The following is a 25,529-nucleotide window of genomic DNA, read 5'->3' as shown; positions in this document are numbered from 1 at the left end:
AGCCTACAAGGCTGGGTAACCTATTGCTTTTCTTCTGTTTATTAGGGTACCAAGCCAACAAGGCTGGGTAACCTATTGCTTTTCTTCTGTTTATTAGGGTACCAAGCCTCCATGGCTGGGTAACCTATTGTTTTTCTTCTGTTTATTAGGGTACCAAGCCAACATGGCTGGGTAACCTATTGTTTTTCTTCTGTTTATTATGGTACTAAGCCTACATGGCTGGGTAACCTATTGTTTTTCTTCTGTTTATTATGGTACCAAGCCTACAAGGCTGGGTAACCTATTGTGTTTCTTCTGTTTATTATGTTACTAAGCTTACATGGCTGAGTAACCTTTTGTTTTTCTTCTTTTTATTATGGTACCAAGTCAACAAGGCTGGGTCACCTATTATTTTTCTTCTGTTTATTATGGTACCAAGCCCACAAGGCTGGGTAACCTATTGCTTTTCTTCTGTTTATTAGGGTACCAAGCCAACAAGGCTGGGTAACCTATTGTTTTTCTTTGGTTTATTATGGTACTAAGCCTACATGACTGGGTAACCGATTGTTTTTCTTCTGTTTATTAGGGTACCAAGCCTACATGGCTGGGTAACCTATTGTTTTCCTTCTGTTTATTATGGTACCAAGCCGACAAGGTTGGGTAACCTATTGCTTTTCTTCTGTTTATTATGGTACCAAGCCCACAAGGCTGGGTAACCTATTGCTTTTCTTCTGTTTATTAGGGTACCAAGCCAACAAGGCTGGGTAACCTATTGTTTTTCTTTGGTTTATTATGGTACTAAGCCTACATGGCTGGGTAACCTATTGTTTTTCTTCTGTTTATTATGGTACCAAGCCTACAAGGCTGGGTAACCTATTGTTTTTCTTCTGTTTATTATGGTACCCAGCCTACATGGCTGGGTAACCTATTGTTTTTCTTCTGTTTATTAGGGTACCAAGCCTACATGGCTGGGTAATCTATTGTTTTCCTTCTGTTTATTATGGTACCAAGCCGCCAAGGCTGGGTAACCTATTGTTTTTCTTCTGTTTATTATGGTACCAAGCCAACAAGGCTGGGTAACCTATTGTTTTTCTTCTGTTTATTATGGTACTAAGCCTACATGGCTGGGTAACCTATTGTTTTTCTTCTGTTTATTAGGGTACCAAGCCTACAAGGCTGGGTAACCTATTGTTTTTCTTCTGTGTATTATTTTTGTTATTCGGCCGGTGATTTTGGGGGTTTTTTTCGCTTTAAAATTCATTTTCTCGGGAACCGTAAATGCGATCGACACGAAATTTTCACCACAGTATGTTTTTTGATAGCATTCTGAATTTATAATAATGACGTCACATTTCACGTGGTATGGGCGCCATCTTTGAAAATCCGAAAAACTTTGGACCTCTGTATCTCCAAAACCGTGCAATGGAAAAATTTGAAACTTGGCACATGGCAAGAACGCCACATGGGAAATACGCATGATTTTTTCATGACGTCATCGGTGAAGTTGTATTCCGGTGGAAATTCGACAGAGAGAACGCTGCATTGGAAAAATTTGAAATTTCTTGAGCATCATCTACACAATAACTGACTGGAGGAAGGAATTATGATGCCATCGGTCACTTGGTTCGGCAGCCATATTGCTTTGAATTTTTTTTTTTAATCTTCTTCTCCAAAACAACTGGACAGATTGAGGCGAAACTTTACACACATATTCCCCATGTCACCCTTTAACAAGTTTGTTAAATTTCTCATTGATAGGTCACATGGTTTGTTGGCCATACCCTAAAACCCTCAAACATCTTCTCCAGAACGGCTGGTCAGTTGAAGTGGAAACTTCACAAACATATTCTCCAAGGGTAGTGGTTATAAGTTTGTCAATGAATAATTGATAGGTCACATGGTTTGGCAGCCATATTGGAGTTAAGAAAAATATTAAATAATGTTTTCTCTGGAACCATTTACCCTATCGAAGCGAAACTTTGCACCTATCAACATCTAACTTCTAACCCCATGGCTGCATTTACGGTAAAAATTGTGATGTCACAAGTCACATGGTTTGGTGGCCATCTTGGATAGAAAAGAGCACCTTGTCCGATCAACACGAAACTTAACAAGCATCATGCCCTACCCCATTAGAGGGAGAATTTAAATTTATGATGTAATAGGTCACCTGGTACGGCAGCCATATTGGATTGAAAATTTAAAAAATAAAAAGTCTTCTTATCTGAAACGGCTGAACAGATTGAGACGAAACTTTACAGGTACGACCGCCTATCCATGATGAACAAAAAGTTCCCACCTCCTTTTGATGCAGGTCACATTGTTTGGCATCCATATTAGGTCGAAGGAAAAATATTAAATTATGTTTTCTCTGGAACCACTGCATCAATCAATGTGCATCTTCAGAGTTATGATGCAGCTCTCAGGTGGAATTTAGGTTTTAAATTTAAACTCCATCGGCCACATGGTTTGGCAGCCATATTGGATTGAAGGAAAAATATTAAATAATATTTACTCTGGAACCGTTGCATCAATAAATGTGAAACTTCAAAATTATAACTTCGCCAACATGTGCAACGGAGGTTTTAAATTTCAACCCGATTGGCTACAAGGTCTGGCAGCCATAATTATTTAATTATTTGAATCTGAGAACTTTTAGAATGTTTTTTTTTTGCATAAGGTTGCACTTGGCTGCACCTGCATGCATTTGAAGGTAAAGGAGTATCAATTCAATTGATACTGAAGATGGCCTCAGGAAAAATGGTCAACCACGTACATAATAAATGGATGGAACATGGCTTGTTTCTCAGTGCATAACTTGTGAATCCCACGTCGTAGAGAAAGATGTGGGGCCTCATTCGACTCAGGGAATCCCGCTGATGGTGTCCACATTTATTACTTTGTGTTTAATTTATTTAAACCAATTCAATTGCTTCCAACTATGTATTCAGGAAAAAGGGCTAACTGCTTTAATAATAAATAGATTGAATGCGGCGTGTTACTGGGTCCATAACTCATCAATCCCGCATAGTGGAGAGATGTATTGGAGGCTTTGTATGGCTCGGGGGAGTTCTGGTTTACCTGAAGACGAAGCATTAAATGTGCGGGAAAAGTCACCGTGGGTCCACAGGGTAATTTAAACTCCAATTCAATTGATACCAACAATGTCCCCAGGAAAAAAGGGCTAACTGCATATGCAATAAATAGATTGAACACTTCATGTTACTCGGTCCGCAATTCATCAGTCCCGTGTTGTATCAAAGAAGGGTTATGTCAAAGCTGGACGTCTTGGTACCCGATCATCACTGCCAGCTGTTATAAAGTGGCAGTTCCAGTCGTTATTATTATCCCGCCCTCCGGGAGAGAGCGGGATATTGCAATCGTCTGGTTTGTTGGGTAGTCGATCTACCCTTATTATCAGTATTTCCGTCGATATGTTTGTCTGTCTGTCTGTCTGTCTGTTGGGCAGTCGATCGAGTCGAAAAAAAAAAAATTAAGATTTTTTTTTCTACCCTTATATCAGTATTTCCGTCGATATGTTTGTCTGTCTGTCTGTGCTTGTCTGTATGTGTCTGTTCGGTCCAGTGCTCCATTAATACGATGGCGATATCAATGAAACTTGGTTGGTAGGTTCATACCATGACCTAGTTGTGTGCAAATGAGAACCGTTGCTATGGACATCACCGTTGCCTAGCAACGGGATTTTGAAATTTTTGAAAAATAAAAAAATATATTTTTTCGAAAATCAAATATCGGGCCACGAGCGACTGTGGGCAGTACATTCAGCCATATTGTCAAAAATTTCCAGCCGGATCCTATGAAAACTGTCGGAGAAGATAGACTTTGAATGAACCCTTGTCGAAAACAATAAAAAAACGAAGTTCGTTTTATCCCAGAAACTATGAGTCAGATATACATGAAACTGGTATGGTAGGTTCATGGTATGTCCTAGTTATGTGTGAGAAAGAACCGTTGCTATGGACCCCTCCGTTGCCAAGCAACGGCCGAAAAACCTCAAAATGTGGGGGTATTTTAACGAAAAAACAATCTGCAGCATTAACCCTTGCAGCTAGAATCATGAATTTTATTGTGCTTAATCCTCAGGTCATTCCCCATTGAACGGGCCCATCATGTCAGGTTCTATTGGGTAGTCGACTACCATGTCCGCCTACCGGCTTGTCCGTGTGTGTGTTTGTCGGGGGTTTTTGACTCCCTTGCAGTTGTTCGATTTTGATGAAATTTGGGTGGTAGGACCAGTTTATGACCTCGTTGTGCAGCGTAGGTACTGGTTGCTAAACGCCCCTTTGGTTGCCTAGCAACGGGACTTTGAAATAAAAAAAAATCATAAAAAATTATTTTTTTCAAAAATCAAAAATCGGGCCACGGCCGACTGGGGCAGTACATTCAGCCATATTGTCAAAATTTCCAGCCGGATCCTATGAAAAGTGTCAGAGAAGATAGACTTTGAATGAACCCTGGTCGAAAACAATAAAAAAACGAAGTTCGTTATATGTCAGAGACTATGAGTCAGATATACATGAAACTGGTATGGTAGGTTCATGGTATTTCCTAGTTATGTGTGAGAAAGAACCGTTGCTATGGACCACTCCGTTGCCTACCAACGGCCGAAGAACCTCTAAATGTGGGGGTATTTAAACGAAAAAACAATCTGCAGCATAAACCCTTGAAGCTAGAATCATGAATTTTCTTGTGCTTAATCCTCAGGTCATTTCCCATCGAACGGGCCCATTGCGTCAGGTTCTATTAGGTAGTCGACTACCCATGTCCGCCTACCGGCTTGTCTGTCTGTCTGTCTGTCTGTCCCGAGCATAGCTCCGTGGGTTTTGATCCGATCCGGAGAAAATTTTGGTGGGAGGTTTATATCATGATCTAGTTGTGTTTTCCTGAGAATGGGTGTGGTGCGCCCATTATGGGCGGAGCCACGCCCAAAAAACATGTATTTTTAGGGGGTAGCCGATTTCAATTTGCATCTTCTCCTAGGCGGTTTGTCGAATCTGACAGGGGTTTCATTATTTGGTTAGCCCAATGGCACCTGCATAGCCCCACGGAGCTCCATTTTTCATCTTCGTCCCAAGGTCAAGGTCACAAAGTCACGAACTTAGAAAATTGCGAATTTTGACTTAAAATTCCATCTTCTCCGAGGAGTTTGTCGAATCTGGCAGGGGTTTTGGAATTTGGTTAGCCCAATGGCACCTGCATAGCCCCACGGAGCTCTATTCTTCATTTTCATCCCAAGGTCAAGGTCACAATACAAGGTCAAGAACTGATAAAATTTCGAATTTTGACATAAAAATCATACGACCACCCAAACTTTGAGAGCAAGTATGACAATTTTTTATGCATAATCTTGATGTCATTCCCCACCTAAAATCTTGAAACCATTTTGCTCTATCTCTAACACCTTGCCCGTGGCGCCCCCTTAAAGTTTGTTTTTACGCTGATTTCATCAAAGTATGGATAATCCGAGGAGTGCGAAATGCCATATAGCCTATAAGACGTTATGTTGTTCTTGGAATGTTCCAGAGGAAGTTTTGCACCAAAGGTCATAATCCTTGACCTTTGACCTTTAAAGTTCACAAAGGTCAAATTTTCAAAGTTGTGGGAATCGAACCGGGTTTTCGACCTTCTTCGCCGAACTAACTCCAATAAGCTATAGCACGTATCCTGTTTCCTTATTTTAATGTCCACAACATTGTTTTGTGACCTTTAAAGGTTATGCAAAGGTCAAATTTTTAAAGTTGTTGAACGAAACCGGGTTTTCGACATTTTGCAGCTAATAACCTGTCACTCGTACCACATCATGTTGATCATTTTTATAACTTGGTCAAAAATTATCACATTGTCTCATCCTTGACTTCTGAAACAATGTACATCGTCAAATACCGCTCGTGAACCATCGTCTTCAGACTTGTTATTATTATTATTATTATTATTATTATTATCATTGTTTTGTATGCAGCCTGTAACTGCTGGTTGCATCATTGCTGGGAGCGGAGCTGTGCCACTGATGCAATGCCCGTTTCCAGTAAACTGGCAGTCCTCATTTTGCCGACCTTGGAGGGATGACAGGCTGAGTCAACCCACCTGGTATTATTTAACGATAGAGAAAGTGGCTCAAACTCAAGACCCTAATAACTTAAGCCAGCCACCTCAACCATTAAGCCAACACGACTGAAAGTCTCACACATTACCGACCTCAACAGACACGATCTTCAAAACAACAACTACTACTACAGCTGCAATAATAAGAACAATCAAGTAAATTGCTCACCCCTTTATTTGCATCACATACTTGAAGGAAAAGTCTTCTGTATTTTCACACTATTCAGCCTTGAAAAGTCAGGGCTAAAACCGAAATTACGTACAAAACCTTTCATTCATTAGACAATTTGTTCATCCCTTTATTTGGGCGGTATATAAAGCCACAGATCGCTACCACAATCAGTCCCGAAAAAAAATAAAAAATAACTCGCTGTACATACGTGAAGTAAAAACATGCATACTGATTTTGTGCATGTACAATGATATGGAATCGGCAAAGCCAAGAAGCGAACGTAGAATTATTTACACATTCGCTTCTGACTTTACCTATTACCTCAACCTTACCTTCACAACAACTACACCGCAAAGAACAGGATCTCTTCTAAAAAAAAAAATATTACCTCGACATTACCTTCACAACAACAACTACACCGTCCAGAACAGGATCTCATCTGAAAAAAAAAATCCTCAACATTACCTTCAGGACAACAACACCGCCAAGAACAGGACCTCATCTGAAAAAATAAATATTACCTCAACATTAGCTTCACAACAACTACACCACCAAGAACAGGATCTCATCTAAAAAAAAATATATTACCTCAACATTACCTTCACAACGACAACAACACCACCAAGAACAGGATCTCATCTGAAAAAAAAAAAATCTTCAACTTCCCTTCACAACGACAACTACACCGCCTAGAACAGGATCTCATCTAAAAAAATATATTACCTCAACATTACCTACACGACAACTCCACCGCCAAGAACAGGATCTCATCTAAAAAAAAAAATATTACCTCAACATTACCTTCACAACGACAACTACACCGCCAAGAACAGGATCTCATCTAAAAAAATTAATATTACCTCAACATTACGTTCACAACAACAACTACACCGCCGAGAACAGGATCTCATCTGAAAAAAAATATTACCTCAACATTACCTTCACATCAACAACTACACCGCCAAGAACAGGATCTCATCTAAAAAAATTAATATTACCTGAACATTACCTTCACAACGACAACTACACCGCCTAGAACAGGATCTCATCGAAAAAAAATTACGAGAAGCGAACGGAGTATTCTTCTTACATTCGCTTCTGACTTTACCTATAACTTGTTCACAACTGTAGACGCAATTTCCGGTTACTTCGGCCTGGATTCGGGATCAGCGATCAAAAACATAAATCACAATAAAAAAAAATTTTTTGATGATGCGGGAGATATTGGTTCACGAAAAAATATTTTCACGAAAAATATGTGACCACTATATTCGTTATTGTTGTCTGTCTGTCTGTTTGTCCCGAGCATAGCTCCGTGTGTTTTGATCCGATCCTGATGAAATTTTGATGGGAGGTTTATATCATGATCTGGTTGTGTTTTCCTGAATATGGGCATGGTGCGCCCATTATGGGCAGAGCCACACCCAAAAAACGTGTTTTTAGGGGGAAGCCAATTTCAATTTGCATCTTCTCCAAGGGGATTTGTCGAATCTGACAGGGGTTTCGGTATTTGGTTAGCCCAATGGCACCTGCATAGCCCCACTGAGCTCGATTTTTCATTTTCGTCCCAAGGTCAAGGTCACAAGGTCAAGGTCACAAGGTCACAAACTTAGAAAATTGCGATTTTGACATAAAAATCCATCTTCGCCGAGGGGTTTATCGAATCTGGCAGGGGTTTCGGTATTTGGTTAGCCCAATGGCACCTGCATAGCCCCACGGAGCTCAATTTTTCATTTTCGTCCCAAGGTCAAGGTCACAAGGTCATGAACTTAGAAAATTTCGAAATTGGACATAAAAATCATACGACCGTCCAAACTTTGAGAGCAAGGATGACAATATTTTTTATGCATAATCTTGAGGTCATTCCCCACCTAAATTCTGGAAACCATTTTGCTCTATCTCGAACACCTTGCCCGTGATGCCCCCTTCAAGTTTGTTTTTACGCTGATTTCATCAAAGTATGGATAATCTGAGGAGTGCGAAATGCCATACAGCCGATATGATGTTATGTTGTTCCTGGAATGTTCCAGAGGAAGTTTTGCACCAAAGGTCATAATCCTTGACCTTTGAACTTTAAAGTTCACAAAGGTCAAATTTTCAAAGTTGTGGGAATCGAACTGGGTTATCGACCTTCTTCGACGAAATAACTCCATTAAGCTATATCACTTATCCTGTTTCCTTATTTTAATGTCCACAACATTGTTTTGTGACCTTTAAAATTTATGCAAAGGTCAAATTTTGAAAGTTGTTGAACGAAACCGGGTTTTCGACATTTTGCAGCTTATAACCTGTCACTCGTACCACATCATGTTGATCATTTTTATTACTTGGTCCAACATTATCACATTGTCTCATCCTTCACTTCTGAAACAATCTCCATCGTCAAATACCGCTCATGAACCATCGTCGTCTTCACACTTGTCTTTATTAAAATCATTGGAGGAAATATACACCATGTCTGATATTATTTGGGTCTTTCATATCTCCGATGATGCCTTTATCTCCCGGCATGCATCATTCCCCATGACAAAAACCGGAAACAAAAAATAACCAGAAGCAAAAAAAAAATGGAAGCAAAAGGGTCATAGCCAACGACACGGATTCCAAATTGCCATGGTATTGTGTTGTTGTTGTTGTTGTTGTTGTTGTTGTTGTTTCCTATTCTCTCATGTGCACGCCTTAAGTATGCTCAGCTCACTGCTTTCGCTACAATATGGTTATATACCTGGGATAATTCCAATTACACTGGGCCATGGACTTACACCCGAGGCCTGCGGCCTTTACTGCTTCAGAAAATGGCAGCACATGATTTTGATTGTGGACGGAGTTGGGTGAGCTGTTCAACCAATGGGGTGAAGGCAGTCTGCCAGTACATAGTCCAATAGTCCATACATACAAAGTCCAAAAACGAACTGGCTTGAATATACATTAGATTGCAAAGCTTTCAATTGTTACCTCCACCACCAAAGGTGGAAAGAGGTTGTGGTTTCACCCCTGTCTGTTTGTCTGTCTCTCTGTCTTTTTGTGAACAAGATATCTCAAAATGTTATCGACAGATTTGGACGAAATTTGGTGGACAAGTTGGGTGTGTGACAAGGACAAATTGATTTCATTTTGGTTAAGATCCAGTTCTGGATGTGGATGTGAGAATTTTTTTTAAGTGATTCTTCACCATTGAGAAAGAGGGCCAAAAACAATAGATAGCATGCTATTTCAAAGAGTAATGGATGGATTCGGATGAAAGCTGGTGGACAGGTTGGGTGTGTGACAAGGATGAATCATTTACATTTTCATGAAGATCCAGATCCTGATCTGGATACGAGAATTTTTTAATTTTATTTTTTGAGTGATTCTTCACCAATGAGAGCCAAAAAAGAGCACAATATTTCAAGAAGCTCTGGACGGAATATGACAAAACCTGGTGTATGAGTTTGGGAGGTGACAGGAACAAGCCGATTTATGTTTGGTTCAGGCTTTATTGACCACAATAGAATGCAGCATCATCAGCATCATACAAAGCCATAAAGGCAGCCTCTTCTTCACCCCGATACTCTCTCTCTCTCTCTCTCTCTCTCTCTCTCTCTCTCTCTCTCTCTCTCTCTCTCTCTCTCTCTCTCTCTCTCTCTCTCTCTCTCTCTCTCTCTCTCTCTCTCTCTCTCTCTCTCTCTCTCTCTCTCTCTCTCTCTCTCTCTCTCTCTCTCTCTCTCTCTCTCTCTCTCTCTCTCTCTCTCTCTCTCTCTCTCTCTCTCTCTCACTCTCTCACTTTCTCTCTCTCTCTCTCACATGCCACATATTGATATACAATATATACATATATATATATATATATATATATATATATATATATATATATATATATATATATATATATTTTTTGTTCTTGGAAGTATTAAGAAGGCGATTTGTGTTCTTCAGTGTTCAACTATATAATGCAATTTAAATGAAAGTTTAAAGCCTGTAAAAGTCGAATAAATAAATAAATTCCAGGTTTTACCCTCGTTTTACAAAATTGATTGCATCACTCTATCTAACACATTACATTAGTTATTTGTGTCTGCTGTTTGTGTTCTTCATATATTTTTTATTATTAACATTCCTTTCACACCGTAAAGACGCATAGGGCTGCCAAGGCAGTTTCAGTGGCAAGGAATACAGTGCAGGACCAGGTCACCAGACCAATGAGTACACTGGTACTCATTTCACCGACCTCAGAAGGATGACAGGCTGAGTCAACCAACAAAGGTCCCAAGCCAGCCACCTTAACCACGAAGCCAAGACTGAAATTGTGTCCTTTATAACGTCCTTAAAAACAGCAAGTTTCCTGTTTTGAATGATTTTCAATTTCGTTTGACTGCCAGGCAGGCAGACAGAGTAAAATATAATATTTCACTCCTCTACGCATGTGCGATCGGGACGAATTCAGAGCCGAAGTTCTGTTAAACGGCAAATTTTCTTCGTATTCATGTTCTGATTTGTGTTCAAAATATAACATTCGATTTAAATCATTTGTCCTTGATCATAAAATGATCAGACAGATGGACGGACGGACCTGAACCAATTGCTTTACCCCACTTTTTTGCTTCACGTGCGACGGATCATAATAATAATGATGATGATAATAATAATAATAATAATAATGATGCTATTAATGATAATACAGGGTGTTCCTAAATTATCTTTCCTATTTTGAATGTAAAAAAAAACAAAAAGTAATAGCCATCGAGCATGCAGGTTACACCATCTTGTAGTCTAACTCAGATAATTCTGATTTTTAGTTTTCGTTCAAGTGTTAATTATAGTGTCCAGAGTTACACCAATAAATGTTGCAACATGTGGAAATTGTCTGAAAAATGTGTGACTGTGGAAATGTGGCGAATGTGGAAATAATATAATATAGGACATTCTGAGAGCCATTAATGGTGCACATGTGGAAGTCTACTGACATGTCAAGATAAGCTTTGAGTTGGGCTACAGGATGGTGCAAACTGCATGCTTGTATGTCTATAGGCTACTTTTTTATTTACATTCAAAATGGGACAGATCATTTAGGAACACCCTGTACAAGGATATTTATATGTGTATAAAATGCCCAGTTGCTGTCCGTGCTTGCCACACTGCTCTCATCCACATTCCCACACCCCCACACATCCCCTCCCCCAGTGAATTTAGCTTGATAAGCCGTTGGTTTGAATTAATTTAGTGTAGAAGTGGCACAGACTTGATGGCCTCTTCTTGGGTCTAAGTTCTTTGTGTATCCTTGTACATCCTTGTGTGTATTCTATAGTAAAAACATGATGGTGTTTTTTATTGTTCACCAACTAATGCTGGCAGATAGGACACCCATCATAGGGGTGGCACACTGTGATGCAATGTTCTATCGGTGAAGCACCAATTTGACAGTTCATAGTTGGGTCGCCAATCAACCACATATGAGACAGCTCATATGCAAGTGTAGTTCTCCTGTAACGTCCTGTCAGACTAGACAATGTAAAGGTCAGCACTCTATTAACTATAAGGGCACTCAGTAGAGTGCAAACCTCAGCCATACAATGCCTGATTCACGAGGACATATCGGGCCCAATACATTTTTGAAACATCGTTCTATATATCGTTTTTGGCCCTGTACAAGTACATTTATATGTGTATAAAATGGTGGAGGTAATTAAAGCATCCTGAATGCTTCCTTCATATATTTCCTTTCTCATTCCTTTTCTCCTTCCCTACTACGTATCTCTTCTCCTCTCTCTCTCTCTCTCTGCTTCCTCCTCCCTCCCCCTCCCCCCGATCTAACACACATCTAACCCACATTCTCCCACACTCCACCCCTCTCTCCCACATGCCCTCTCACTGTTATTTTCCTTACTGAATTACTTTCATACTGGTGTGATGCAGATCCAAAAGTACATTCTAAAATGCTCTCTGTGACCTGCCTAAGATGGAGAGTGAAGCACCAACTTTTCCGCAAAAAGCCCTGTCTCACTCCACGAGTTTAATCTCCTTCAAAGGGCTCATGACTCCAAAAGCATGCACAAAATAGTTTCATGCCATCATAGCAATTTTGCCAAATCTAGAGGGAGAGGAACAAAGGGAAGCATTTCAAACATTGTGCCTCCTTCAAATGCTGATAAATTTATGAATGAATGTATGAAAATGTACAGGTCTTGGACAAAAAAAATTGGAAACACCTGGGAAAATGAAGGAAACCAAGCAACAGCTTCCACATGTGTGGCCCATGTGTTAATGAAGCAAATAACATCCCAGCATGCTTAGGGTCATGCATAACTAGATGGTAGTCATGGAATACATACCCCACACAGTATTGAGAAGGATTTGGTGAGAGCCAACTGTTTTGGGGTTTTTTTAAGGTTTATTTTTTTTTCTTTGATCCAATGTGGCTGCCAGACCACGTGACACATGATGGTCATTTTAATGAAAATCCTGTTCTAATTTGACCAAATGTGAAAATCCTCTTCAAATTCCAAGTCAATCGGGTGAAAATGGACAATTTTAGAAATTTGGTCGATGTTGACCTTTTGGCCTGCGTTGACCTCAAAAATAGTTGGTGGTGGTCGAATACAATGAGCTGACATGAAAATCCTGTTCAAATTTATCGTCAATTGGATAAAAATTGAGGATTTTATAAAATTGGCCTATGTTGACCTCAGAAGAGTGACCGCTCCATCACATGGGCATGAAGCACGTGGTAAAGTTTCAATTTCCTCTGTGGAACGGTTTTCGTTGTACGCTCTTAACAAAATCCAGACGCATACGACGTACGACATCCATACATATGATATCAATTGCTTAACCCTGCTTTTCGCTTCGAAAGCACAGGGTAAAAATGCTGGATAGGCCTGGTTGCCTATAATTATGGCTAGCATGGCTGCAAGAGACCCTCCAATGCCCCATCCACAGAAGATGTGTGGTCACCCAATGGTTTGACGAACATAACACTGATGTTATCCACATGTCATGGCCTTCTCAGTCATCAGATCTGAACCCTGTCTGATGTATATGTAGAACAAGCATTCATGGGATGTTCTGGAGCGACGCCTGAGACAGCGTTTTCCACCTCCATCAAACAGGTGTGAGTTGATTGTCTTCTTCGTGAAAGAATGGTGCCGCATCTCTCCTGCAGAATTCCAGACGCTGGTGCCCAGGTCGAAAAACCAGTTAAAACCAGTACACATTTTCAACTGGTCTCTATTGGTTCTAATTGGTCTTTAACTGGTCTCTATTGGTTTCAACTGGTACCAGTTAAATTCAGTCAGAATTCCAATTTCCCAGTTGAAAAAACCAGGTGCTCATATTTGTACCAGTTAAAGTCTTACTGGTTCCAGTTGATACCAGTTGCAATGTACTGGTCCCAGTTGATACCAGTTGCAATGTACTGGTCTCCCAGTTGATACCAGTTACAATGTACTGGTCCCAGTTGATACCAGATAGTTAAATACATGTATTTCAAATGGTAATATATCACTCTATTCCAATTTCCATATTAAAACCAGTAAGAAACCAACTGGCTTTACTGGTACCAGTTGGCTACTGGTTTTCAACTGGTACCAGTTGACCAGTAAGCTACTGGTCTTTACTGGTTTTTTGACCTGGGTGGACACTATGCCAAGGCACATACATGCCATACTGGCCCGCACGTGGTGGCCCAACGCCCTATGAAGTGAATTTACATTGGTGTTTCCATTTTTTTTTTGTCCATAACCTGCGCATCATGTTAAGAGCAATTGGTTTGGAAGAAATAGAAGCTGAAAGGCTTACCACTGGACTTCTCGCTGTCCGCTGGTTTCATTTGGATCGGATGATGCATCTGTGGGGAAGGGTGAGGACCACATAAACGTGGAAGGGTGGGCAGGTGTGGATTGTGATTAATAGGCTGTATTAATCATTTATTATTATTATTATTATTATTATTATTATTATTATTGTGAAACATTTCTTATTGATATTCAGTTACAAGAGATTTTGAAAATTACACCTCATAATAATAATAATAATAATGGTGTTGAAATCAATATGAATGGCCTTGCAATAAAACACGGCAGAGAAAACGTGAGGAAATGAGGTGCAAAAAAAACAAAACAAAAAAGAACATTTAAATTTACCTTTTTCCTCCTCCTCCTCCGCAATTCCCCATATAGTAAAATGTGTAAATTGGACCTTTGCTGAATGATGGCTAATTTTGTGGTCCAATGCTGCCAGCACCATTCCTCCTAATTTAACAAGTTCTGGAGAATTAATCTCGCCTTATAATTGATCTCTGGTAGCAACGGGACTGAAGCACGTCGGTGCATCAGTGAGCTGCACATTCTGCAACCGGCACAACTTACAATAATTGTGTTCGTCAACTCACAAACTTGCGACACAAGTTGACCCAAGCTGGTACAGATGCTTCACATAACGCAGGAGGAAAATAACACCAAATGGCGGACCTGTCCTATTCTCATCAGTTGTGCAACCATCTGTTACTTGTTCAACTTGCAACTTTGGCAGCATTTACAGCTTTTCCGGTGAAATTAATGCCAATGAAAGATAAAACTACTTCACCTACATGGTATTCAGAGAATACATACCCGCACAGTTTTTAGAAAGGCTTGGTGCGAGCCATCTCTTCTGGTGGGAAATTTGTAATTGTATCTATCTACACTTCTTAGGTAAATGTGTACCAATTATAGTTTGAAAAATCTGCTGTCGAGTACATTCATAAGCCTTTACAAAGTAGGTTTTATTCTCGTTCTCCAGTGTTTTCATAACTACCAAGGCTGATAAAGACACCAGAATAGATAGCTAAAGTATAAATTGGGAGACCGTTAAAACACAAAATTGTAGTTCTTATTATTCTTCTTCTTATTATTATTATTATTCTTCTACTTCTTCTTCCACTTCTTCTTCCACTTCTTCACTTTTTTTTCACCAACCGAGCACAATAAAGGCTGAAGCGATTACAATGACTCCAAATTATAACGTGAGGAAGTGACATTGTATCTGGACCTTAGACTTTGTTTAATTCACCATGTAAATTCTGAGGGGTTGTGTGTCATCCAAGTAATATACGCTATATCAAAATAATGGTCATGTAACATGTGGAAAAGTTTCATTTTCCTCCAATGAATGATTTTTGATGTACGCTCTTAACACTAGAACTGCCACTTTATAACTATTGGCAGTGATGACCGGGTACCAAGACGTCCTTTGATGCAGCCCCGCTTTGATCAGACACCTGACCCATTATGTCCTCTTTATTCAATTTAATTCAGAATGGGATTTAAAAAATGTTTTTAATCAAATGGAAGACCAAATAAAATAGGTACTGCATTGAATTCATCAGAAGGAACCCAAACAAGGAAAAAGCAAAGATTAAGTCATCAGGAGGAACCTGGATAGGACTCGAGTTTCAGCTGCCACTCCTCTACCCTCAAACCCATCCAGGTGAAGCCAAGTGAGCCTTTTTCAAAAAAAAGAAGAAAAAAAGCAAAAAGAACCCAGATTCAAAAAAAAAAAAAATTCTGAGTGCCAAACCATGCATCCAATTAAGTTGAAATTTAAAACATATATTCCACATCACTACTAAATTATAATTTAGAAATCTCACATCGATTGATGCAGCGGTTCAAGAGAAATAAAAAAAAAGATTTCAGTTCAATCCAACATGGCTGCCAGATAATGTGACCTCTTAATTATTCATGGACACATTGGTATCCACAAGCCTTTGGGAACATGTGGGTGAAGATTCCCCTCGATCTGTGAAGCCATTCTGGAGAAGAAGATTTTAAAGGTTTACTCTTCAAAAAAAAATCATAGCTGCCAAACCATGTGATCTATGACATTAATATTTACACATGATTTCCCCAATGCTATTAGATCATGTGTGCAGAGTTTCAGATTGATCTGGTAAGTTGCTCTGGAGAAGGGGATTTTTAAAGGTTTTAATTTCCAAATCAAAATGGCTGCCGAACCGCGTGATCTATGATATCATAAGTTTACACCCTGTCTCTGATGCGGTCGGGGATCACATTTGTGAAGTTTCGTTTAAGGTGCGTTTTTCTATCAAAGATGGCTGCAAAATCACATGACATATGACATCATAATTTTATACTATATGCAGAAATATTCCAATTCACCTCACCTCCTTAAATCTACCTCCTTCTAACCCCTCTCCTTACCCCTCCTTAAATCATATTTCCATAGGGCGCTCAAGGTCTGCCAGCAACACCTTTCTGGTTAAACTATCAAAATCAAGAATCACTGCTCACCTTCACCTCTTTCATTCAGCTGTTTTCCTGCCTCTGGAACAAACTCCCACACTCACTTCAATCCCATTCTCCCCTCCAGGTCTTCAAAACAGCTGTTCACCACCATCTCTTATCTTCCCCCATCCAAAACCATGATATTTTCTACCCCCATTAATCCACCCCAAACCCACTTCCTTCAAATTCCTGCTTTCCTTCCTGAAAGTCCCCGTCGTGTGAGGACCTGAAAGTCCTTGTAGTGTCCATTTTGTTTTTCCTGTGAACCCTGCCCCATCCCTCTCCCTTCCACAGACCTCCTCATGTCTCTGTTCCCCACTGTTTTTTCCTTCCCTCTGCCACTCTTCTTGTCTCCTGCTCTCCTTGTTGTACGTTCTGTGTGTTAGCTCTCATACTAGCCTCGACATTGTATAAAATTTAAAAAATAAAAAATAAATCCCAGAGGCTCCGACTCCTCATTCAGCACCTCGTGGACCCCAAAAGGATAGCCAGAGTCTCCGCAAAGATGACTGCATCTCCGCCACCAGACCGTGTAGTCACAGCTTCACATCGATCAAGGAGGTTCATTAAAATAGTATCACGGGAAACCTTGTTGCCCGAGGTGTTTTAATGATTCAATAAAGACTATCATGTCCCACTTTGTCGCTGTTTCTTGCATCTCATTTATCGACTTACAAAATAACAAAGGCACAAGTAGAAAGATAGAAGATACTGGCTCATTATAAAATATGAATAAGGGCTGTTCAGGACGGCATGCTAGTGTTAATTCTCTTGAGACTATTGAAGCTGTGAAGCAATGCAGGGAAATTAACAAGGCGACTCTCAGCTGAAAAAGGAATCAGTTGTACATTTGTGTGACGAACACTGGAGTAAGATATTGAACCTTTTCGTTCCAAAATTCAGCTTTTCCAGGCCCTTTATGAAAATGATCACAGAAGAAGGTATGAATTTTCGATCTGCTTTTCTGATGAGCTGGAAAATGAAGACCTCATTATCGATGACATAATTTTGGATGACGAGTGTCATATGTACATTAATGGGATGATGAAGAAACAGAATTGCAGATTTGGGGGATTGGAAAAGCCACAAGAACATCAATAAATAATTGTTACATTAGATCGTTATCTGCACACGCTGAAGACTTACCTATGTACCAAGGTGAGAAATAAGAAAAATATGCTTTCAACAAGATGGAGCCACATCCCACACCTCTAATGAATGTCTCGCTTGGCCGAGGGGAAAAATTCCCAATGACCTTATCAGTCGCAGAACTGAATACCTATTGCCCCCAAGATCCTCTGACTTGTCACCACTGTACACTGCATTGTTTTTTTTTAATGGAGACTAATCAAATGGAGATAGTGTTTCAGTTGAAACCAGCTACAATTGATTATTTCAAAGATGCAGTTATTCAGTATTAGTTGAAGTCTTGAAACCTGAGGATTATACAAATACTCACATAAAAAATAATTTCACATCTGTCACTGTTGTCAAGTTATGATTTTTTAGGTGACACTGTCACAAGCCCTGTAGAAATGGATAGCCTTTCATAGTTACTTTATTCAGCTTTCTTCGGCTGGAAGGGCATGGTACAAGACGATTTATTTATATAATCCTAGCCACTTGGGTTGAATTGATTAGGGGAGAGCTAATTGGTTATTCCCTCCATTCATCGGTGAGAGAGGTGTGTGGTTCTTTGTATATCATTCATATGTTGACTGCTTTTGACATTTAGATGTGGTTCACACCTGGGAACCTCAGTAGTGCAAGTTTCTATCTGCGCTGTCGCTGATGATTTGCCAACAATCTATGAAACCGGTCCGGCAGCTGAGGGGTGTGTGGCATTGGGATTCTTATGCATATACTATTTGTGAATCTATTTACAACTGTGGAGGGACTCTGGGAAGGGTTTGAACGAGCAAAGGGCTGACGTTGGGTAGCCTTTCTTGGTTGCTTTATTTGGCTCAAAGAGCATCGGAGGAGTCAATTTATTGATATAATCTTAGCCACCTGGGTTTAATTGATTAGGAGAGAGCCAATTGCTTATTCCCTCCATTCACAGTTGAGAGATGTGTGTGTCTGATTTTTCAAATGTATACAGTGTATATATATATATATATATATATATATATATATATATATATATATATATATATATATATATATATATACATACATACATACATATACATATATACAGGGTGAGTCAGAAGTAGCGGCCGATTTCTGTCAGTTGATTGTTTGTTTGCCATTTGTATTACAGTGTACAAGAAGGTAGAAATAAATGAATGACATGTTTATGTAACCATTTATTCGAGAAAAAATTATTACGGAACTGTACCAAGCTGTTTTACTTGCAATTTTCAAAGTGCCCTCCCTCGTGATCGATGCACAATTGCAGCTGAGCTGGCGCAGAGCGGCACACACGTCTGCAGAGTTCGATATCAATTTCCTCAAACTTTGCAGTGATTTGAGCCTTCAATTCCTGAATGGTACAAGGCTTTTGACGACAAACAAGGTCTTTCATGAGCCCCCAAAGAAAGAAATCTGAAGGTATAAGGTCTGGGGAGCGTACCGGCCACTCGGTCAGATCGCGGTGGCCGATCCACTTTCTGGGAAAGTTTTCATCAAGCCACTGACGAACATAACGTCCATAATGAGGTGGAGCTCCATCATGCTGGAAATAACAGTCCTGATCTTGTACACTGGGCCAAAAGAAGGTTTGCAGCATATCCAGGTAAATTTCTGCAGTGCCAGATCCCTCAAAGAAAAAGGGTCCAATTATCCCGAATGGAGATATGGCTGCCCAAACTGTCACTCCAGGGAAATTTACCTCCTTCTCAACTGTCACTCTTGGGTTATTCGCAGCCCAGTAGACACAATTATGTCTGTTAATTGTGTCATTAAGCTTAAAACATGCCTCATCTGACCACCAGATGTTGTCTAGCATTGTGTCCTCTTCGTGAAGTTTAGCAAAGAACTCCGCAAAATTGAAGATGGCGGTCGTCATCTCCATCATGGAGGGCATGCAGTAAGCGTGGAATGTAAGGTTTCCATTTTTTTCTGGTGAAGGATACGGATAACACTTGATTGGTTCACTTCCAACTCTGCAGATAAACGGCGAGTTGACTTTTGCGGACTTTGTTCCAGTCTTCTGATGGCTTCTTCAGCCATAGCCACATTCGTTGCCGTTTTCGGACGACCGGACTTCTTTGCAGTGGCTACCGATCCTGTTGCTTCAAATTCTCGACAATCAATCGTATGTTTCTTCCCTGAGGTGGGTTAATATCGAATTCCTGTGCCAAATGGCGTGCCGCCATCATTGGTTGTTCATTATGTTTGTAGTAATGTTTCGCGGCCGCAATGCTTTAATTCATTGAAAGGTAATTCATGGTTCAATTTGGTGCAAATTCTGTAACTTTCCAAACTCGCATCAATAACCTGCAAAACAAAATCAAATATAAATAAATTACGAAAATTAATAATCTGCAAGACAATTATTAACAACATGACTTCCCAGAAAGAATCTGACAGCCGAAAAAACAGAAATCGGGTGCTACTTTTGACTCACCCTGTATACATACAGTATATATATATATATATATATATATATATATATATATATATATATATATATATATATATATATATATATATATATATATATATATAAATATATATATACATATATGTATATGTATGTAACATAGACAAGGGTCAACTGATTGTGACCCTTGTCTGTGTTTCGCTCGAAGTAAGTCAACCTCTGATAAGCATCTGCTCTCTGTCTCTTTCCTGTCGTTTTGATAGATTTTGCCTGAGTAATTATCCATTTTGTTTGCTTTCAGATAAATTCATTTATTTATCTCAGAAAATAAAAAGTTCTTTTCATTTATTTATTTTATTACTTATAAATTATTTATTGACTTCCAACCTGTCCGTGTTTGTCCTTTCCTTCCATTGGTCTAGCACTGTCCGAACCGAGATAGACTGGGAGGTAATTACCACAGATTTGACCAAAAATCGTCGGCACGCACCAGCGGTTAAAACGCTCGGCCGCCCTAATTAAAATCTCATCGAGATACCATTGGTGCTTTGCCGAGGGTGCGCTCCCCGCTCAAGTAACCACGTGACCTCTAGTGAAACGGCATAATTAGACGGCGGACACTGGAACTCCTGATTGACTGAGTGGTATTCGTGGTTCTAAAACAACCCACCGTACCATAACATTAATTGTGAGCGGTGGGCCCAGGTCCGGCTCTACTGAGGACAACCAGAGATTAATCCCCCTGAATGACAAGCTGGTGTCTTGGTACCCGTGGCTGCAACAATATCATCCACCAGTTACGCATAGAGCAGTTGCACATACGCAAAAAAACATATCTCGAACCAGCCACACACCTGACCTGCTTCCACATTCGCAGAACTGTACTTCATGTTTTCACGTTTTTTTTTCGCAGGTGCATAATTTTTTAGCCATGCTATAAGCGAGCTGCGTGGCCTCTACCACCACTCACACTATAAACCCAGCTGCACAGTATGTCCCACCATTAGCACAATAAACCTAGATCCAAAGCATGTCTCCCCATTCACACTGTGAAGGCGATACACCGTATCTACCAGCTGCTGCGTAAGATGTCATCCCCTGCGAATCACACAAATAAAATGCTTCACCACATCTTTACCAGCTGCTGAAGACGTCATCATTCGAGTTACACAATTAAAATGCTTCACTGCATCTGCCACCAGCTGCATAAGATGTTATCACCAACCAACATCCTCCACAAACAATGGGCAGACTACTCACCAACCCACAGCTACTCAATTACTGCATGACTACTTACTCTATGTGCAGCATGTCCTGGGTCTCAATCATTCTTCTCGTCCCGCTGCCTTGACCTGTGTTTTTCCTCTCGCTCTGCTCATTGATCAAACATGGTTCCCTAATGCAAGACCAGTGCTCGAGATGCGTCGACTGCCAAGAAGCAGAAAAAAGTGATGGGCCTGAGTAACAAAGTGGAGCTGCTGCACCGGCTTTCGAGAAGAGAGAGTGTGGCCTCTGTGGGCAGACTGTATGAAGTAAACGAATCCACCATTCGCTACATACGGAAAAACGAGAAGGCGATCCGAGAAAGCGTTGGGGAGAGTGCTGCTCCAAGCACCAAAGTGGTCACCCAGGTCTAGGATGTCCACATAGAAAGGATGGAGAAGGCTCTCAACATATGGATGGAGGAAAATGCACAGAAGAACATGCCTTGAATTAAGTGGACCTCTCATTCGCATAAAGGAGATATGTATGGGTATCTGGCTGACATGGGTGGCAGAAACATGAGTGATGTGGGTGCAACTATGAGTGATGTGCTGGAGCGATGTGGTTAAGAGCGGCCCCAGTCCATTTAGAGTGAGCAGGAGAGAAGTTTGACCACTTCAAGAAACGGTACGGTCTCCGCAACATCAAACTGTTAGGCAAGCATGCCTCCGCAGACCAAGAGGTGGCTGAAGCGTTCCCTGCTCAACTCTCGCAGCTCACTGAGAAGAAGGAGTACCTGCCAGAGCAGGTGTTGAATGATAGCGAGAACGGCCTGGTTTGGAAAAAGATGCCAATGCAAACTTTTATCTCGGAGTGCAAGGGGGCAACATTGGGGTTTAAGGCCGCAAAGGACCGGGTATCTCTTCTCCTTTGCACAAACGCAAATGGGGACTATGACTAAGCCCATGGTGCTGTACCATTCCTGAATCCACATGCTCTCAAGGGCAAGAACAAACCCATGCTGCCAGTGTTTTGGAGGACCAACAGGAAGGCATGGGGAATGACAGCAATTTTCATGGATTGGTTCCATAACTGTTTTATCCCTCAGGTGGAGAGGTACCTGGCAGAAAAAAGAAAACCTTGCATTCAAGGTGATCCTGCTCGTCGGTTATGATCCTGGTCACCCCAGTGACCTGAAGGTAGCTCACCCGAACGTCGAGGTGATCTTCCTGCCATCCAACACCACTTCTCTAATCCAGCCTCTCGACCAAAGGGTAATCTCCACTTTCAAAACATAACAAATGTGCTGCACCATTCGCCACATTTTCGATGCGATGGACTTCATTGGGCAGTGTTGGAAAGAGTTAACATAGCCCACTGCATCGACACCATCAAAGAGTTGCTGGACAAGGTGAGAGCCACCACCATCAATGCCTGCTGTCAAAACCTGTGGCCACAGGCAGTGAAGAATGTTACAGGCTTTCCCAACAACACGGATGAGAGGAATGAAATTGCCGGGGTGGCACCACAAATGGGAGGGGAAGGCTTTTACAACATGGAACCTGAGGAGTCAGATGATCGCATTGCCTTGCATGCCGAGGAGGAGCTTGGTGCCATCAACAAGGTTTCTGAGGAGGTGGGCAGTGATGAAGAGGAAGAGGTGTTGAGGTCCAACCTCACCGTCAAGTCCCTGGGTGAGCTGCTGCGGGACATGCGGGCAATTGCCAACAGGCTGCAAGATGCCGATCTGGTCATGGAACATTACCGCAAGTTCAAGAGGGGGTTGAATGACATGATGCTCCCATACAAGGAGTCACATCAAATACTACGGCAATCTGCCAGGCAGTTTTCAATCATGCATTATTTTTTTTTCCCTTGACCCTTCACCTCAGGAGCATCAGCACCCTCTCCTTCCTCTCGTGCATCCCCTGCCTCCCCCTCAGTGCACGACTCATCAACAGTCTCATCTCCATCGGCTTCAGTGCCCTCTCCAACATTCGTTCCAGTGCACGACTCATCAACACTCTCACTTGTGTCGTCTTCAGAGGAGTTCATTGAGTTCACTGGATTTGAAAATATCATCATTATCATGAGAAAAGTTGCACGTGTTTGTGCAAATAAAAATTTTAAATGGTACCTGCTGTAAATTTTTTTTTTTTTACTTTTACATTACGGTTGGTTCAGCCCTTTTAATAAACTGTAATCACATTCCTTCAACGAAAAGGGCACTTGGTACGGCGCATACCTCTGCCACACAATGCCTGATCCATGAGAACATATCGGGGCCAATACATTTTTGAAATATCATGCTATATGTTGTTTTTGGCCCGATCAATGGTGAAGAATCACTTTCAAAGTTAAATAAATCAATATACATCCGGATTCGGATCTTCAACAAAATCAAATCAATTAGTCCTTGTGACACACCCAACCTGTCCATCACATTTCATCCGAATCCATCCATATCCTTTTGAGATATTGTGCTATATATAATTTTTGGCCGGATCTCTCAATGGTGAAGAATCACTGAAAAAATTCTCAGATCCGGATCTGGATTCGGACCTTCACCAAAATTAGGTGTTGCTGTTCTTGGCCGGTCACCAACATGCACCAAAAATTTCAGAACGATTGCTTGAAAACTGTGGCCAAAAATCGTGTGACAGACAGACAAATGAAAAATCAGTCATAGAGTGACACTTGGCGAAATGGAACGGCACTCGGTAGAGCACATACCTCCGCCAGGCTGAATATTTTATAGTCCAGTCAAATTAGTATCTTCACCCACCACTAATTGCTAAAGAATCATTTCCACTGCAGTGCATTTCAGTAAGACCCCCTAATCACCAGACTAAAAGTCCTAAAAAATCTGAGCATGGGAAAGTAGTGTAATTTGCATAATATGAAAATTAGCTTCCGCCATAAGAGAAAATTCATATTTTCGCTATAACTTTGCATATAAGTACCCAATTGAAGCAAATCAAGTGTCCAGACCCATGTTTTCAAGGTCAATGAACATGATAGGCACATTTTCAAATTAATATTTTGAATATAATTTGCATATTATGCAAATTAGTTTCAGGAATGAGAGAAATTTCTAATTTTCACTATTATTTTCCATATTAGGAACAAGTATCCAAACCCATATTATGAATTTTACTTGTATAAAATATGCATATTAGCTTTTAGCAATTGGAGAAAATAAAAAATATCAGATAACTTTGCATCCATGTGCCTGATACAAACAATAAAGTCATATAAAAGCAAGTATCAAAAATTAACTAAAGCAGCAACAAGCAATACCTGAAATACTTAAAGAGGTGACACCCAATCAAGATGATAAGATACATTTAAACAAGTTTTCACTGTTAATCGGTAATGTGGTTAGTGTTCTTCATGAATTTTCAGGTAACATATCATTCAGTATCACTGCTGTCATCTACCTCCACCTGAGATGAATTGGTGCAACTTACACCTTTACACACCCCACACATCCATATACAGTCAATGGGAATACGCTTGCAGGTGTATCTGCTGGTGCTACACCTGGTCTTGCAGTTACACCTGAATATCTTGGTCAACTTCTCTGGTGCAGCGGGGAGATGCGTCTGTACTGGCAGTAATTGGCCATCAGTGATCTTCCATCCCCATTCTTCTGGTTTTAATTGTCCAGCAGTCTCTTTCCAAGTCTGCATCTGAAAAATATACTCGCAGACTATGATACTGTGTAGCAGCAGATGTTGGCGGCAATGTCTGAGGTTCCACGAATGTTCTGGTTTTTGCTACCTTCTCACAGAAACGTTTGTACCGCAGAACGTCTATACCTTCAGCCTTCTTGCCGTTATAGATGTCGACTAGGGCTTTCTCTCCTGCATCAATTATATCTTTCTTTGCAGCACTCTCTTTTGTGAACAGGTCAGCAAGTTGCTGGAAATCAACATTGTTCTAGACTTGTTTTATGGCTACTGGTTTGCCGATACCAAAAACTCTTGATGTTGTGTCACATCCAAGCAATGCATGTACAAAGAGTAGTCTGGAACAAATTTTCTTTCCCAAGATCTCCTGTGTCTTCTTTATATTCCATACCTTGTGCTTTTTGGTGTTTGCTTTTATTTCAGGTTTCAATAATAGGTCTTTCTCAATTGCATCTCCATGGTAGCACAACAGGATTAGCAGATCTGTGTCATCACCAATAAGAATGGCGTTGACAACCTTCGCTGACTCTACTGCTGTCTTGACAATCAGAATG

At 40.6% G+C, this 25,529-nt stretch overlaps 1 protein-coding gene across 1 annotated transcript in view; it reads right to left on the bottom strand.

The window, feature by feature from the left end:
- Positions 1-25,529, bottom strand: part of LOC147025936 (CUGBP Elav-like family member 1) — a 216,415-nt gene that overhangs the window by 103,683 nt on the left and 87,203 nt on the right. Inside the window, exon 4 of the mRNA XM_085880853.1 lies at positions 14,048-14,096. Within this exon, the coding sequence (XP_085736979.1) occupies positions 14,048-14,096 (49 nt within the window). The remainder of the gene's footprint in view (positions 1-14,047; positions 14,097-25,529) is intronic.

The sequence above is a fragment of the Eptatretus burgeri genome, chromosome 5, assembly GCF_056783735.1.
Source record: "Eptatretus burgeri isolate ZD-2024b chromosome 5, Ebu_testis_v1, whole genome shotgun sequence".
NCBI classification, from domain to species: Eukaryota; Metazoa; Chordata; class Myxini; order Myxiniformes; family Myxinidae; genus Eptatretus; species Eptatretus burgeri.
This window is presented reverse-complemented; position numbering and strand designations above follow the sequence as displayed.